The sequence below is a fragment of the Rattus norvegicus genome, chromosome 1 (assembly GCF_021556685.1).
Source record: "Rattus norvegicus strain SHRSP/BbbUtx chromosome 1, alternate assembly SHRSP_T2T, whole genome shotgun sequence".
In the NCBI taxonomy this organism is placed as follows: domain Eukaryota; kingdom Metazoa; phylum Chordata; class Mammalia; order Rodentia; family Muridae; genus Rattus; species Rattus norvegicus.
Genome location: NC_141534.1, coordinates 220022501 through 220037976, shown reverse-complemented (window position 1 = coordinate 220037976; position 15476 = coordinate 220022501). Strand labels below are relative to the sequence as shown.

Genomic DNA, 15476 nt, shown 5'->3' with positions numbered 1-15476 from the left:
ACCTCCACGGGTGAAGTCCTTAGATCGGCCGCCCGGAGTTCCCGGAAGAGGGTCGGTTGCTAGCTTCCTGTACTATAGGGAGAAATGGCGGTGGTCACCTTGATCCCGACGCTGGCGCGGGTGAGAGAGCCGAAGATTTAGGGTTCGGGGCGGGCGGCAGCTAGGACTGTTTCGTCCTCCTCTGTGCCGTGAAGACTGTAGGGAGAATTCACCCATCCCACAGAACCAGGGAAAGGTCCCCTCAAGGCGAGGCGCATACTGCCGCTGAGCATGCAGGTCATTTTCCATTGGTTACTTAGCCCACGGTGTGTTCGAGTGAGAATACTGGATACTATGTAGTTAAGTGGCCAGTTACCATACGAGACTCAAGGCATATCTCACTTATGTCTCCAGGAAGAGTTACCGAACCTCCCCCGAAAGCCTCCTTTTTTTTATTATTTTTTTTTTTTGGTTCTTTTTTTCGGAGCTGGGGACCGAACCCAGGGTCTTGCGCTTCCTAGGTAAGCGCTCTACCGCTGAGCTAAATCCCCAGCCCCCGTCTCCCTTTTTTAAAAGCCGGTTTTAATTTGTTACTCAGGCTGGCCTGAAGCTCGCCATTCTGTCTCATCCTGATCTTAAATGTCTGTATGTTTGAGAATTTTCAGGTTTTATTCCAGTAGTGTTGAAAGCTAGTTGATATGGTTTATCTTAAACTTATCGACATGTGAGCTCCTGGGCATATTCATCCGTACATTTGAGAGGAATGTATGCTCTCTTGTGTGGAATGTCTGTATACCTCAGCTAGATATACTTAAATTAGTATTGTTCTGGTTGTCTAATATTGATTCCCCCATCTGGATGTTCTATTCCTTATTAAATTGTGGCATTAAAATCTTTGTTTTCACCCCCTTCAGTTCTGTCAGGGTCTCTTTCATATATTTGAGTGCTCTATTAGGTCCACATGTATTTATGATTTTCATTCTTTCTTGCTAACTCTTTAATATATATAATATTCTTTATCTCATATGACAATTTTGTTGTTGGTGCTAAATGCCAAACCCAGAGCCTTGCATGCTAGGCAATTTCATTTTCTTTCTTTATTCATTTTTTTTAAGTTTAAAAAATATGTATTTATGTTTATGTGCCTTTGTGAGTTATGCCCGTGTGTGTAGGTGGCCATGAAGGCCAGATGAGGGTGTTGGGTTTTCTGGAATTGGAGTTACAGGTGGTTTTAAGTGTGTGTGTACAGGTACCACTGAAGCTAAAGAGGGTGCTAGGTGCCCTAGAGTGGGGGAGGGGGATAGGAAGAGTGGGGGCTGGCCTTGTATAGTTTCAGAGGCTTTCTGAAGCCTTTAAGTTGTTTGCTTCCTGAGCTTAAGGAGCATTCCTGTAGGACGGAATATATTTATTACCGTTCTTTAGAGCATCCTATGTATTGGCTGGGTATAGTAGAATAAGGCAGGAGGGTCTCTGAGTTCAAGACCAGCCTGATCTAGATGTCAAGTTCTAGGTCAGCTAGGGCTTTATAAGAAGGAGGAGGAGGAGGAGGGGAAAAAGGAAGAGGAGGGGGAGAAAAAAAAAGAGGAGGGGGAGGAGGAGGATTTTATCTTGGAGGAAATTGCTACACAACACCTATCATGAATGAAAGCCCTGGGTTTGATCTCTAGCATTACATACCACAGAATGTATGGCATGCGTGCCTATAATTCTAGCACTCTGATGTTGGTGGCGGGAGGATGGGAAGTTTAAGGTCATCCTTGGTTCTTTAGCTGGTTCAGGGCCTGCCCATATGCTAGTATGATCAGAAGGGAGCTTGAGACCAGAGAATCCCTGGAAGTTCATAGGCCAGCTAGGCTGGCACACACAACAAGAACAACAAAGAGACTGTCTCAAAGCAAGGTGGAAAGCAAGAACTGGCACCTGAGGTGTTCCTCTCACCTCTCCACATGCACCTATCTTGCACACATAAAGATGTTGTAAAAGTACATTTTCAAGTGCCTTTTCTTAGAGATGCTGGTCCAGAATGCTTAGGCTGTGTGTGGCTTAGGAGACTGCATTTTTACAGCATACTGTATTCATTTACTGGAGCTGCCTTACAATAGAAATTTATATTCTCAAAGTTATGGAGGCCAGAATTCCAGGACAAAGATGCTAGCACCGTTTTCTCTGGTGGTCTCACTCCATGACTTGCAGATAGCCACTTTTCCATTGTGCCCTCATGTGGCTTTATTTGTACCTTCACATTTCTGACTTACTAGACAATTTATGTCTTAGTCAGTCTGGACTTCTTAGGTTTGTGATACTGTTTTTTTGGGGGGGGCTTCTTGAATTTGAATGTCCACTTCTTTTTTCCCAATTTTGGATGTTTCAGTCATTATTTTGTTTGTCTAAAAAGACAGTGCATGCATATGTGTCTGTCTGTGTTCTGGGGATAGAACTTGGCTCCCTAGGCTTGGCAGCAAGCCCCTTTACCTTCCTCTATCAGTTCATAATCAATAACTCCCTAGTGCCAATGTGATGCTACAGTTTCTTTGTAAACACTCGGGTTGTTCAGTGTTGCCTCCCTCCTTCCTGCTCCCCTGTTTATCAGGTACTGTAGCCCCTCAGCTTCATAGTAGTCCTGCTCTTGCCTCACAAGTGCTTGGATTACAGGCATGAGGCACCATGCCCCAGCTGGTTGCTCTGCTTTCTTATTCTTGGTGGCTATCTGGACTTCTTAGAATATGCTGGCTGTGTTAGTGTTGCAAGTTGTTCAAAATAGAAACCAGCCAGTCCCTTGGGCAATGCCAGCCCCCATGTTCCAGAACATTAACCATACAGTTGACTCTTTCTTGAACCATGGGGAAGAGGCTCCTAAACAATACTAGATTTTATCTTACTTTGTCTGCCTTGGTCCTTTGCATCAAAACTAAACACTCCCTTGGTCTCCATGGTCCCTAGGCATCTGGAATGTGCCATGGCCTGTTGTTGCTCTGAGACGAGAGAGATAAAAACCGTAGGCAACCTTTGAGAAGCTGGAGCTTTAGATGGATACCCCAGCTCTGTATCTCCAGGGAAAAGCTGGGAGTTGTGGGATTTTTGTTTTGGTTTTTTCATTCTTCAGTAAGGCAGGATGGGGACCATGGCAAGTGAATGATGTGGTACAAATCATCACCTTTGTTCGCTACAGCTACAGAAACGTGCCCTTTCCTGTAGCACTTAGATTCAGCCAGAGCAGAAGCTGTTTGAATGATATTCCAGGAGTCTTACCTTTCCCTCTCAGGTAGAGGCCTGGTGCTGGGGCTTTCTCCCATCATCTTGTTCTTTGGGGATTTGGGGGAAGACAGGGCTGTGGCATGTGCAGTCCACAGCCTTTCTTATTGGCTTCAGCGCAGCTGGTTTTGAGCTAATCTGGGGAGCAGGAGCCTGTTGTCCAGACTTCTCACGAGGGAATGGATCTGCGAATTGTTGGTCAGTACTGCCCTTTGCTTGTGCTTTCTAAAGCACTCGCTGTTGCACAGATACTTCCTCTCCTCCCTCATAATTTCCTTGTTCTAAGCCTAACCATAAGGCTAAGATCCCTAAAGTCTTTATGCAGTTAAACAATATTGCTATTGACTTTCTCCAATGCTGTGCTTTCTTAGATGGACTTGGTGGCAAGGAAGTCATCACTTAGTTCTTTTCATTGTCTTAGAGTTATAACCTTAGGTTTGGAGTCTGAAGCTGTCTTTTGCTACTTTGCGGGCTCTTCCCCCCTCATCTGTCTCCTCCCCTCTTCTTCTACCCTTTCAATCCCCTGAAACTAGATAGGAGAGAAAAAAGGATAAAAACACTAGATAGGGGGAAGGGGGTGACATTGTTAGACTACTTCTTACTGATTAGGGATGTCAACTTCCTTGGGGCAAATATGATCTTTACCATCAGAATATCTTCTTCTATTTGTCTTTCCCCTCCTCCTTTGCTTCTCTCCTCCTCCTCCTCCTCCTTCCCCTTCCTCTTCTTCCTCATTTCTTCTTTGTGCATGACTACTTAATAAACCATGACCAAAGACAACCAACCAACCAACCAACCAGCCAGCCAACCACACCTATTGAGGCCCTAGCACATACATATTCTCTGAAGAGTCCCCAAATTCCAAAGGTCACACAGTCGCAGAAACTATGTGCAGCTGGCAAAATCACATCCCTAGTAGAGCATGAGGCAAATCATAGTCAGCTGCTGTGGGCATATCCCATATCCCATATCCCATACCTGGGATTAAAACAACACACTCACATAATATTTCTATGTTTTTCAAAGAAACCAAAATTATCACTACATTTCCCCCTTTGTTTTAAGCCATTAATTATGCTAAGTGTAGCGAGAAATTATAAACAGAGACATTTTCAGTGAATTAGGTGTTTTCAGATTAGTGGCCAAAGTTTTCAGGAGACCTCTTCTGCTTACTTTAAGTTGTGATGTATCCACAGCTTTTTATTTCCTGTGAAGACATAAGCAAGCCCCTGTCCTCAACACACAACTTTTGTAGGTCTCTTTTGTGATGTTAACACATCCTTATAGGATATAGACTGATTTAATTCTATAGGTTTTTTTTCTGTAACTTGGTGACTCTTGGCTGCCCCTGTGAAACACCTTGTAGTTTTTGCTGCAGAGTCTTGAGGCAGGCCCCCATAACTGTTATCTGATGATAAGAAGTTGCCTTGGTCTCTCTCTTGGATCTACATTCATCACTCCAATGGTAGCCCTTGCCACATTGCCTGCATACCCAGGAAGCCTAGGCCTTATTTCTGGTTTATATTTAGAAAAACTATTGCTTATATGAGAAAAAAGGATAGAGGGGGAAGGGGGAGACATTATTGCTAGACTACTTCCTACCAATTAGGGGTGTCAAGTTCCTTGGGCAAGTTTGATCTTTGAAGTCAGAGTATCTAATTTCTTGTTGTTGTTTCTTCTTTACACACAGACTACTTAACAAACAGCAACCAACCCTGCCTCTTAGGGCTCTAGCCTTTAATACCCTCTGAAAAGTCTCCAGAATCTGAAGCATCATACACTTAGAGAAATCATAGCTGCTCTAGATAATCTGAAGCAGCCCCATATTCCACATCTGGAATTAAAGTGAAAACATGTTCCCATAATGTTTCTGTGTTTTTTTAAAGAAACAAAATTCTCACTTCAGGAGTCTTTAGGGGATGTAGGTATTCTCGGGATTTAACAGGTGAGTGGATGGAGCACAACTGTGCTGCTGTACAGTTTTAAAGGAATGCAAGAGGAGACAGTGTTTCTGCTGTGGTAATTTCTGGAAAGACTGGTTAACACACATCTGGAATACTTACTCTGTTTTCTGTTTAGATGGAGGTGTTGCCTAATTTAGGAACATGTGTCTGGGGTGTTTGGATGACTATCTTCTCTAAGCCTTAGATTCATTGGTTTCCTGTTCCTTGACTATAAAGGGACCAAACTCAGTAGGACTATCTAATGCATTTAGCACCTTATGTGTTGATTAAATAACATTAATAGGGGTTGGGGATTTAGCTCAGTGGTAGAGCACTTGCCTAGCAAGCTCAAGGCCCTGGGTTCAGTCCCCAGCTCCGGAAAAAAAAAAAAAAAGAAAAAAAATAACATTAATAGTAATCATTGCCTTATAAAGATGTTTGTGGTTTGTTTGTTTCAGGTATTGTCAAAGCACAGTCTGCTGTCTCCTTTGCTTAGTGTGACATCGTTCAGACGCTTCTACAGAGGTGACAGCCCAACAGATTCTCAAAAAGACATGATTGAAATCCCTTTGCCTCCGTGGCAGGAGAGAACTGATGAATCCATAGAAACCAAAAGAGCCCGCTTACTGTATGAGAGCAGAAAGAGGGGGATGCTGGAGAACTGCATTCTCCTGAGGTAGTAGAGAAGAAGGCTCTGGGTGTTACTTCTCTTTGACAAGGCAGTCATGTCAACCTCATTTTCCTTCTCATTTTAGCCTCTTTGCTAAAGAATATCTGCACAACATGACAGAGAAGCAGCTGAACCTCTACGATCGTCTGATTAATGAGCCTAGCAATGACTGGGATATTTACTACTGGGCCACAGGTATAATATGCACATCATGAGCTGCCTCTTGGGATAATAGGATAGCAAGCCTATTTGAGTCTAAAGTAGCAAGTGTTTTCTTCCTTTTTTTTTTTTTTTTAAAGATTTATTCATTTATTATATATAAGTACACTGTAGCTGTCTTCACACACACCAGAAGAGGGCATCGGATCTCTTTACAGATGGTTGTGAGCCACCATGTGGTTGCTGGGAATTGAATTCATGACCTCTGGAAGAGCAGTTGGGTGCTCTTAACCGCTGAGCCATCTCTCCAGCCCTTTTTTTTTTTTTTTTTTTTAAGTGGACTTTTTGCATAGCCCTGGCTGTCCCGGAACCCTATGTAGACCAGGATGCCCCTGAAATCACAAAAATCTGCCTGCCTCTGCCTCCTGAGTGCTGGGATTAAAGGCCTGTGCCACTAATCTCTTTTTATTCATATAATAGACACCAAACCCAAACACTGTCAAATTTTTCTAGAATATGGAAAATTTGTTTAACCAGTTGTTTCTTTTAAAAATTTTTTAAATTAATGTATTTATTTTGTATGCGTGTTTAATTGAGCATACATGTGCATGGGTATTGAGGACAGAGGACAACTTGGAGGGGTTGGTTTTCTCCTTTTCATCATGTGGGTCCCAGGGATTGAACCAAAGTCATCAAGCCTTGCAGCAGTTGCCCTTTTTGCCCTCCATTAGGGTTTTTGTGAGGCAGATGGAGTACAGTCTACCTTAGGAGAAAAGGGAATGTAGGAGTAAGGTGAAGCTCCTAGGATCAAAGGGAAGGTTGAAGAATAGGTTGAGAACTGGGAAAATGTGCTGGGCTGCTTCCTGCAGGACAAGCCAATTCAGTTGAGAGACAAGGTGTTTAACAATTGGGTTGTTTTTGTCTTTTGAGACAGGATCTCACTCTGTAGCCCACATTGGCCTTGAGCTCACTGAGATCTGCCTACTTCTGCCCCCTATCCCCCAACCCCAAAGTGCTTGGATGAATGGCTAGGCACTTGGTTTGTTTTGAGACAGCAACTCACTGTTTGGATCAGGCTGTTTGAACTCATGATCCTTTCATCCCAGCCTCCTCAGGGCTGGGTTTTTAGAGCATTGGTAATACAGACATGTGCCACCATCCCTAGCTAGGAAAATTACTTTTTATTCTAAAAGTCAGCTTAATGAAAAGATGGAGGGCTCCTATCCACATTTTACCTTGATACTGGGGGTCAGTGAGGAACTCTTAAAGGGAAAGCTTAAGAAAGTTAGAATAGAAGTCTGCAAATAAATCAAGCAGTTTTGAATTGGAGCCCACAGGCATTATGAAGATTAGCTTTTTTCAGGGTAATGCTCTCCAACTTTCTGAGTTGTCTGAATTTAAACAGTTTCATGTTAGAATAATGTCCATGATAAGCTGTGTATAATAGACTGCCTGCTCATAACTGCCTGTAACTCTAGCTTCAGGGAATCCAGGGCCTCTGGCCTTTTATGGACGTGGACACTCACTCACGTGCACAGACTACACAGTCACAATTAACGATAAAGTAAATCTTTTCTTAAAATATAGCTGTCTAGTTGCTTATTTGGTTATTTGAAAACCCAGAAAACCTTAAATATTTACTCTCTGGCCCTGTATAGAACAAGTTCAATGCTGACTTTGGTATAAGGCATTTGAGATTGGCCTTTGTTGCTTATGTCAATAGTTTGTTCTTTTGTATTGTTTAATAATATTCCAGTGTGTGCATTATACAATTTATCCATTGACCAGTAAAGGGATTTTAGGGTTTTATGTTGTAGGCAGTTATAACTAAAGCCTCTATAAACAGATTTTGTGAACAAAGATTTCAGGTTTTGTTTGGATAAATACCCAGAAGAATCATCGGATTCTTGAGTATGTTTGCTTTTATGTCACACTTTATCCATATGGGCAGACAGTAAATATTTTTGGTACTGCAGGCCATATTGTCTCTCATGACTTCATCTGTAGCATCCAATCAACCACAGATAGCAGGTCTACAAATGACTACATTTCAGTATATTTCATGGACACTAGATTTGAACTTCATATACTTTCCAATCAAGAAGTACTATTCTTTTGATTTTTCCTCCTCAACCATTTAAAGATTATTCTTTTTTTTTTTTTTTTTCTTTTTTTCCAGAGCTGAGGACCGAACCCAGGGCCTTGCGCTTCCTAGGCAAGCGCTCTACCACTGAGCTAAATCCCCAACCCCTAAAGATTATTCTTGCTGAGCATGGTGGCACACACCTTTAATCCTGGTACTTGGGAAGTAGAGTTAGACTGATCTCTGAGTTTGAGGCCAGACTGGTCTACATAGGGAGTTCTAGGCCAACTAAGGCCTATACCCTGTCTCAAAATAAAAAAATAAAATTCAATTTTCACTTTTTTTTTTCTTTTTTTTCGGAGCTGGGGACAGAACCCAGGGCCTTGTGCTTGCTAGGCAAGCGCTCTACCACTGAGCTAAATCCCCAACCCCAATTCTCACTTTTAAGCCATTACAAATACAGGCAGCTGGCCATAATTTCTAATTTTTAAAATATTTTATTTTAAAGATTTATTATATATAAGTACACTGTAGCTGTTTTCAGACACACCAGAAGAGGGTATCAGATGTTATTACAGATGGTTGTGAGCCACCATGTGGTTGCTGGGAATTGAACTCAGGACCTCTGGAAGAGCAGTCAGTGCTCTTAACCACTAAGCCATCTCTCTAGCTCTATTTATTTATTTTTATTTTGTGAGCATTGGTGTTTGCTTGCATATATGTCTATATGAAGGTGATAAATCCCCTGGAACTGTAGTTGCAGACACTGGTGAGCTGCCATGTGGGTGCTGAGAATTGAACCTGGGTCCTCTGGAAGAACGACTAGTGTTCTTAACCACTGAGCCATCTCTCTAGCCCCTAGTTATTATTTATACTAATTATACTATTATCCTAAGATTCAGTGAGTGCCTACTGTGTGCTTCTATTTTTAGGATATTTTGGAAAAGACAAACAACAAGGACAATAGATAGCAGTGATTGCCAAAGACAAGGTATGAAGGGACACATTGTCGTGTCAAAGTGACAGCCTAGTTGGTGAGACTTCAGGGGTGTAGCATCTGACATTACTAGGAGATAAAATCTAATAGCAAACTTCTTGGTCCTCTGGCTCTTGAAATCTTTCTGTCCCTTCTTCACAGTGATCCCTGAATCTTTGGAATAGGAGTTGTGCAATAGCTAGTTGGGACTGGTGTCCAGAACTGCATTTTAACCAGTTGTGTTTTCTGTAATGGTTTCTGTAGCAAAGAGAAATTTCCCTGGTGGAGGGAAGAACTGTCTTTCTGTAATGTAAGGGTGGATGTTTAGGATGTGGTCGGGGAGTGTGCTGGTTCAGCGAGGTGGCAGTGCAGGTTTCTTCTGTGACCTCACTGCCTTTGAGTAGCTGGCTGGGTTTTTAGTACCAGGCATGGTTGCTCTCTCTGAGCAGCTCTTCAGTCCAATTAGAGAACCGTTGGTTACTGCTGAGCTGTGCATGCCAGTACTGCACCTGGACAGTTACCATGCCATGTTGGTTCAAAGACATCATAGATGACTGGGAGTGCTGATTGCCTCCAACCTTGGGAAATTTGAATGGTACCTTCTTCATTCCTTATCTTTCGTGAGGTGACTCCAACCCATGTTTATTAATAGACGTTCCACTGAGTGGTTATTATTTGACTTTCAAGTCTTGTACCAGCTTTATATTGCAGAATGAACAGTAGAGAGTCTTGATTTGTTAACAGTTCAAGACCTTTTTGTCTCCCTGTATATTGGTATATAATATTTCACAGGTTGTCATTTGGTTTTGATCACACAGGTCATGAAGTGCTTTTTCCTCTTCATTTTCTGGATGAATATATGTAGAATTGATGTTATTTCTTCCATAATGATTTGCTAGTAATGTTATCTGGACTCCTGGATATTTTCAACTATGAAACCAGTATTTTTTAGTAGTTACTGAATGATTATAGATAATTCCTCTGGGGTGGGATTCAGTCATTTGTCAGAACATCTGTCATTTCATCTAGCTGTCTGGTATGTAATAGGGTTTTATTTGCAATTACAGGTCCTTTCCTGAACCTGTAGTAGGCTTCAGTTGGCGATGCGGCTTGCTGCTCCAGCCTGGTGACCTGTCCTCTGGGCACCACATGCATTCTGTGGCATTTGTGCTCCTTCCCATTACTAAGAATAAATAATAAGCCAGGCATAGTGGTACACACCTCTGACCACAGTACTTGGGAGGCAAGGCAGGTAGAGTCTGTGAGTTCCAGGCCAGCTTGGTCTACATAGTAAGTTCCTGAACAGCCAGAACTACATAGTGAGACACACCTCCCCCAAATAAATTAATGTATATCTTTTATATCTATCATTGTAATTTGTAATTTTTCTCCTCCCTCATTTTTTTTTCTTGCTCAATATAACCAGAAGTTGCCATCAATTTCATTTTCTCTTTCAGTGGACTTGTCTTTTATTTCATTGGTATTTTGTGTGGCTTCCAGTTTTCAGTTACAGGGTTTCTGTTGTTACTCATGTTCATGTGTACTAAGTGTACTAAGAACTCTTGTGTACTAAGTGTGATTGGCATTTCCTAGTTGTTTGAAGTAAGAGCTAAGCTCATCAGAAACCTTCTTTTCCATAAACATTTAGTCCCTCGAAGCCAATGTTTCTCAACCTTCCTAATGCTATGACTTTTTAATATAGTTCCTCATGTTGTGGTGACCCTGGCCATAAAATTATTTAATTGCTACTTTATGACTGTAATTTTGTCACTGTAATAAATTGTAATATAAATATCTGGTGTGATCCACAAGACGCAATCACTGCTAAAGCACTGTTTTAACTTCCTCTTACATATTTTTACATTTTTTCTTTCTTTTTGATATTTTAAGTATTTATATTTCAAATGTTACCCCCTTTCCTGGCTCCCCCTCTCCCATTCCCTCTCCCCATGCTTCTATGAGGATGCTCCCCCTCCCACTCCCTTACTCCCACCTCACCGCCCTGGCATTCCCCTATACTTTGCTGAAGTTGTTTATCAGGTTTAGGAGTTCTCTGGTGGAATTTTCAGAGTCACTTAGGTATACTATCATATCATCTGCAAATAGTGATATTTTGACTTCTTCCTTTCCAATTTGTATCCCTTTGATCTCCTTTTGTTGTTTAATAGCTAGGACTTTGGGTAATAGAGTGGGCAGCCTTGTCTAGTTCCTGATTTTAGTGGGATTGCTCAAAATTTCTTTCTGTTTAATTTGATGTTGGCTACTGGTTTGCTGTATATTGATTTTACTATGTTTAGGTATGGGCCTTGAATTCCTGATCTTTCCAAGACTTTTAACATGAAGGGGTGTTGAATTTTGTCAAATGATTTCTCAGCATCTAATGAGATGATCATGTGGTTTGTTTTCTTTGAGTTTGTGTATATAGTGGATTACGTTGATGGATTTCCGTATATTGAACCATCCTTGCATCCCTGGGATGAAGCCTACTTGATCATGGTGAATGTTTATTTTGTTGTGTTCTTAGATTCAGTTTGCAAGAATTTTATCGAGTATTTTTGCATCAATATTCATAAGGGAAATTGGTCTGAAGTTCTCTTTCTTTGTAGGGTCTTTGTGTGGTTTAGGTATAAGTGTAATTGTGGCTTCAAAGAACGAATTGGGTATTGTTTCTTCTGTTTCTACATTGAGGAATAGTTTGAAGAGTATTGGTACAAGGTCTTCTTTGAAGATCTGATAGAATTTTGCACTAAATCCATCTGGTCCTGGGCTTTTTGTTGTTGTTGTTGTTGTTGTTGTTGTGAGACTTTTAATGACTGCTTCTATTTCTTTAGGAGTTGTGGGGTTGTTTAGATGGTTTATCTGTTCCTGATTTAACTTTGGTACCTGGTATCTGTCTAGGAAATTGTCCATTCCCTGCTGATTTTCCAGTTTTGTTGAGTATAGGCTTTTGTAGTAGGATCTAATTTTTTGAATTTTTTCAGTGTCTTTTGTTCTGTCTCCCTTTTCATTTCTGATTTTGTTAATTTGGATACTGTTTCTATGCCTTCTGGTTACTCTGGCCAAGAGTTCATCTATCTTGTTGATGGTCTCAAAGAATCAGCTCCTGGTTTTGTTGATTCTTTGTATAATTCTTTTTGTTTCTACTTGGTTGATTTCAGCCCTGAGTTTATTTCCTGCCATCTACTCCTCTTGGGTATATTTGCTTCTTTTTGTCCTAGAGCTTTCAGGTGTGCTGTTGTTAGTGTATGCTCTCTCCAATTTCTTTTTGGAGGCACTCAGAGCTATGAGTTTTCCTCTTAGCACTGCTTTCATTGTGTCCCATAAGTTTGGGTATGTGCCTTTATTTTCATTAAATTCTAAAAAGTCTTTCATTTCTTTCTTTATTTCTTCCTTGACCAACTTATTATTGAGTAGAGCATTGTTCTGCTTCCATGTGTATGTGGGCTTTCTGTCATTATTGTTGTTATTGAAGACCAGCCTTAGTCTGTAGTGATCTGAAATGATGCATGGGATTATTTCTATCTTCCTGTATCTGTTGAGGCCTGTTTTGTGACCAGTTATGTGGTCAGTTTTGGAGAAGATACCATGAGGTGGTGAGAAGAAGGTATATCCTTTTGTTTTAGGATGGAATTTCTATAGATATCTATTAAATCCATTTGGTTCCTAACTTCTGTTAGTTTCACTGTGTCTATTTAGTTTCTGTTTCCATGATCTGTCCACTGATGAGAGTGGCGTGTTGAAATCTCCCACTATTATTGTGTGAGGTGCAATGTGTGCTGTGAGCTTTACTAAAGTTTCTTTTATGAATGTGGGTGCCCTTGTATTTGGAGCATAGATGTTCAGGATTGAGAGTTCATCTTGGTAGATTTTTCCTTTGATGACTATGAAGTGCCCTTCCTTATCTTTTTTGATGACTTTTGGTTGGAAATTGATTTTATTTGATATTAGAATGGCTACTCCAGCTTGTTTCTTCGGACCATTTGCTTGGAAAAATTTTTTCCATTCCTTTATTCTGAGGTAGTGTCTGTCTTTGTGTCTGAGGTGCGTTTCCTGTATGCTGTAAAATGCTGGGTCCTGTTTATGTATCCAGTTTGTTAATTTATGTCTTTTTATTGGGGAATTGAGTCCATTGATGTTAAGAGATATTAAGGAAAAGTGACTGTTGCTTCCTGTTATTTTTGTTAGAGGTGGAATTAAGTTTGGGTATCTTTTTTTGGTTTGTTGCAAGAAGGTTACTTTCTTGTTTTTCTAGGGTGTAGTTTCCCTCCTTGTGTTGGAGTTTTCCATTTATTATCCTTTGTAAGGCAGAATTTGTGGAAGGATACTGTGTAAATTTGGTTTTGTCATGGAATATCTTCATTTCTCCATGTTTGGTAGTTGAGAGCTTTGCTGGATATAGTAGCCTGGGCTGGCATTTGTGTTCTCTTTGTATGACATCTGCCCCTAGCTTTCTTTTTCACAGTCTCTGTTGAGAAGTTGATAGATCTACCTTTATATGTTTCTTAACCTTTTTCCCTTACTGCTTTTAATATTCTTTCTTTGTTTTATGCATTTGGTGTTTTGACTATGATATGACGGGAGGAGTTTCTTTTCTGGTCCAATCTATTTGGAGTTCTCTAGGCTTCTTTTTTTTTTTTTTTTTTTTTTTTGGTTCTTTTTTTCGGAGCTGGGGACCGAACCCAGGGCCTTGCGCTTCCTAGGCAAGCGCTCTGCCACTGAGCCAAATCCCCAACCCCGTTCTCTAGGCTTCTTGTATGTTTATGGGCATCTGTTTCCTTAGGTTAGGGAAGTTTTATTCTATAATTTTGTTGAAGATATTCACTGGCTCTTAAAGTTGGGAGTCTTCACTCTCTTCTATACCTATTATCCTTAGGTTGGATATCCTTAGGTTATCCAAAGATCTTCTCATTGTGTCATGGATTTCCTGGATGTTTTGGGCTAGGAGCTTTTTACATTTTGCATTTTCTTTGACAGTTGTGTTCTTTGACATTTTCTATGGTATCTTCTGCCCCCGAGATTCTCTCTTCTTTCTCTCGTATTCTGTTGGTGATACTTGTGTCTATGACTCCTGATCTCTTCCCTAGGTTTTCTATCTTTAGGATTGTCTCCCTTTATGATATCCTGGATGGTTTTGTTCAATTTTGTCACCTGTTCGGTTGTGTTTTCCTGTAATTCTTTAAGGGATTTTTCTGTTTCCTCTTTAAGAGCTTCTGCTTTTTTACCTGTGTTGTCCTATATTTCTTTAAGGGAGTTATTTATGTCCTTCTTAAAGTCCTCTATCATCATCATGAAATATGATTTTAAATCCAAATCTTGCTTTTCTGGTGTGTTGGGATATCCAGTATTTGCTTTGGTGGGAGAACTGGACTCTGATGATGCCAAGCAGTCTTGGTTTCTGTTGCTTAGGTTCCTGTGCTTACCTCTTGCCATCTGGTTGTCTCTGGTGTTAGCTGGTCTTGCTGTCCCTGACAGTGGCTTGACCCTCCTGTAAACCTGTGTGTCAGCACTCCCGGAGATCAGTTTTCTTCTCAAGGGATCTGGGTGCAGAGAGCTGCCAGGTCAGCTCCAGGCGCAGGCAGAAACCAGAAGGGTCCTGTCTCAGACTGCTTCTGGGTTTGTGTGTCCTGATGGCTCCAGGTGGGTCGCTTGGAGCAGAAGGATTGGTCTTACTTCTGCTCTCATGTGTTTCAGCACTCCTGTCGACTGGCCTTCAACTCTGTGTGCAGGTAGAAACCAGAAGGGTCCTGCCCCTGAATGCTCCTAGGTTCTTGTGTCTAGAGGGCACTAGGCGGGTTCCTCTTGGGCCAGGAATGTGAGCAGAAGTAGTGGTCTCCCCTGAGCTCTCAGGATTGTCTGCACTTCTAAGAGTCCAGCTCTTTCCCCGATGGGATTTGGGTACAGAGAGCTGTGGACCAGGTCAGCTCCAGGCACAGGCAGAATCTGGAAATTGTCTTCCTTTTTAAAGGATTACTAATGATTTTTGTCTATATTTAATCATGGAGATTTACTTCCAACAAAATTCCCTTGGCTACATTGGACCTGAGATACTGATAGAATAAGAATTCTCAAGAGTGATTTATTTTAAATAGAAGTAGGGAGATCTAACATGAATGACCGTATGTGAGTTAGCAACTTTCCCTAACAAATAATTTTAATCTTGAACTACATTCCTTGCCATCTTATTGCCTGGCAGACACCAGTATAGTTTTCTGTTCCTCGACAACAGACTAACTGTGAGATTGTAATGCCTTTCCTCAGCTTCAAGTGAGCTCTTTAGAATAACAGTCGTTAAATAGCACAGGGGCTGTGTAATGTGCTTAGTTACAAATATCAATTTGGGCTTAGAATTCTGGTTCTGATACCAGCTGTGTGTTTAGCAAGTTTGTTGAACTTTCTTTGCTATTGTGTTTGCAA

The 15476-nt window shown here is 41.1% G+C and overlaps 1 protein-coding gene across 30 annotated transcripts in view; it reads left to right on the top strand.

Annotated features, from left to right (window-relative positions):
- Nucleotides 1-21: 21 nt before the first annotated feature.
- Sdhaf2 (succinate dehydrogenase complex assembly factor 2) overlaps nt 22-15476 on the top strand; it is a 27701-nt gene continuing 12246 nt past the window's right edge. For 8 of the 30 annotated variants that reach the window (XR_015631107.1, XR_015631106.1, XR_015631105.1 and 5 more), the window contains exons 1-3: nt 22-120; nt 5633-5850; nt 5930-6039. Coding sequence is in view for 10 of the 30 variants with exons in the window: in XM_087574755.1 (XP_087430881.1) it covers nt 85-120; nt 5633-5850; nt 5930-6039 (364 nt within the window). In the remaining 20 variants the exon portion in view is untranslated. Of the gene's footprint in view, nt 501-5632; nt 5851-5929; nt 6040-9018; nt 9078-10129; nt 10874-15476 lie in introns of those variants that run through there. The other 22 variants (XR_015631112.1, XR_015631111.1, XR_015631108.1 and 19 more) reach the window with 7 other exon arrangements.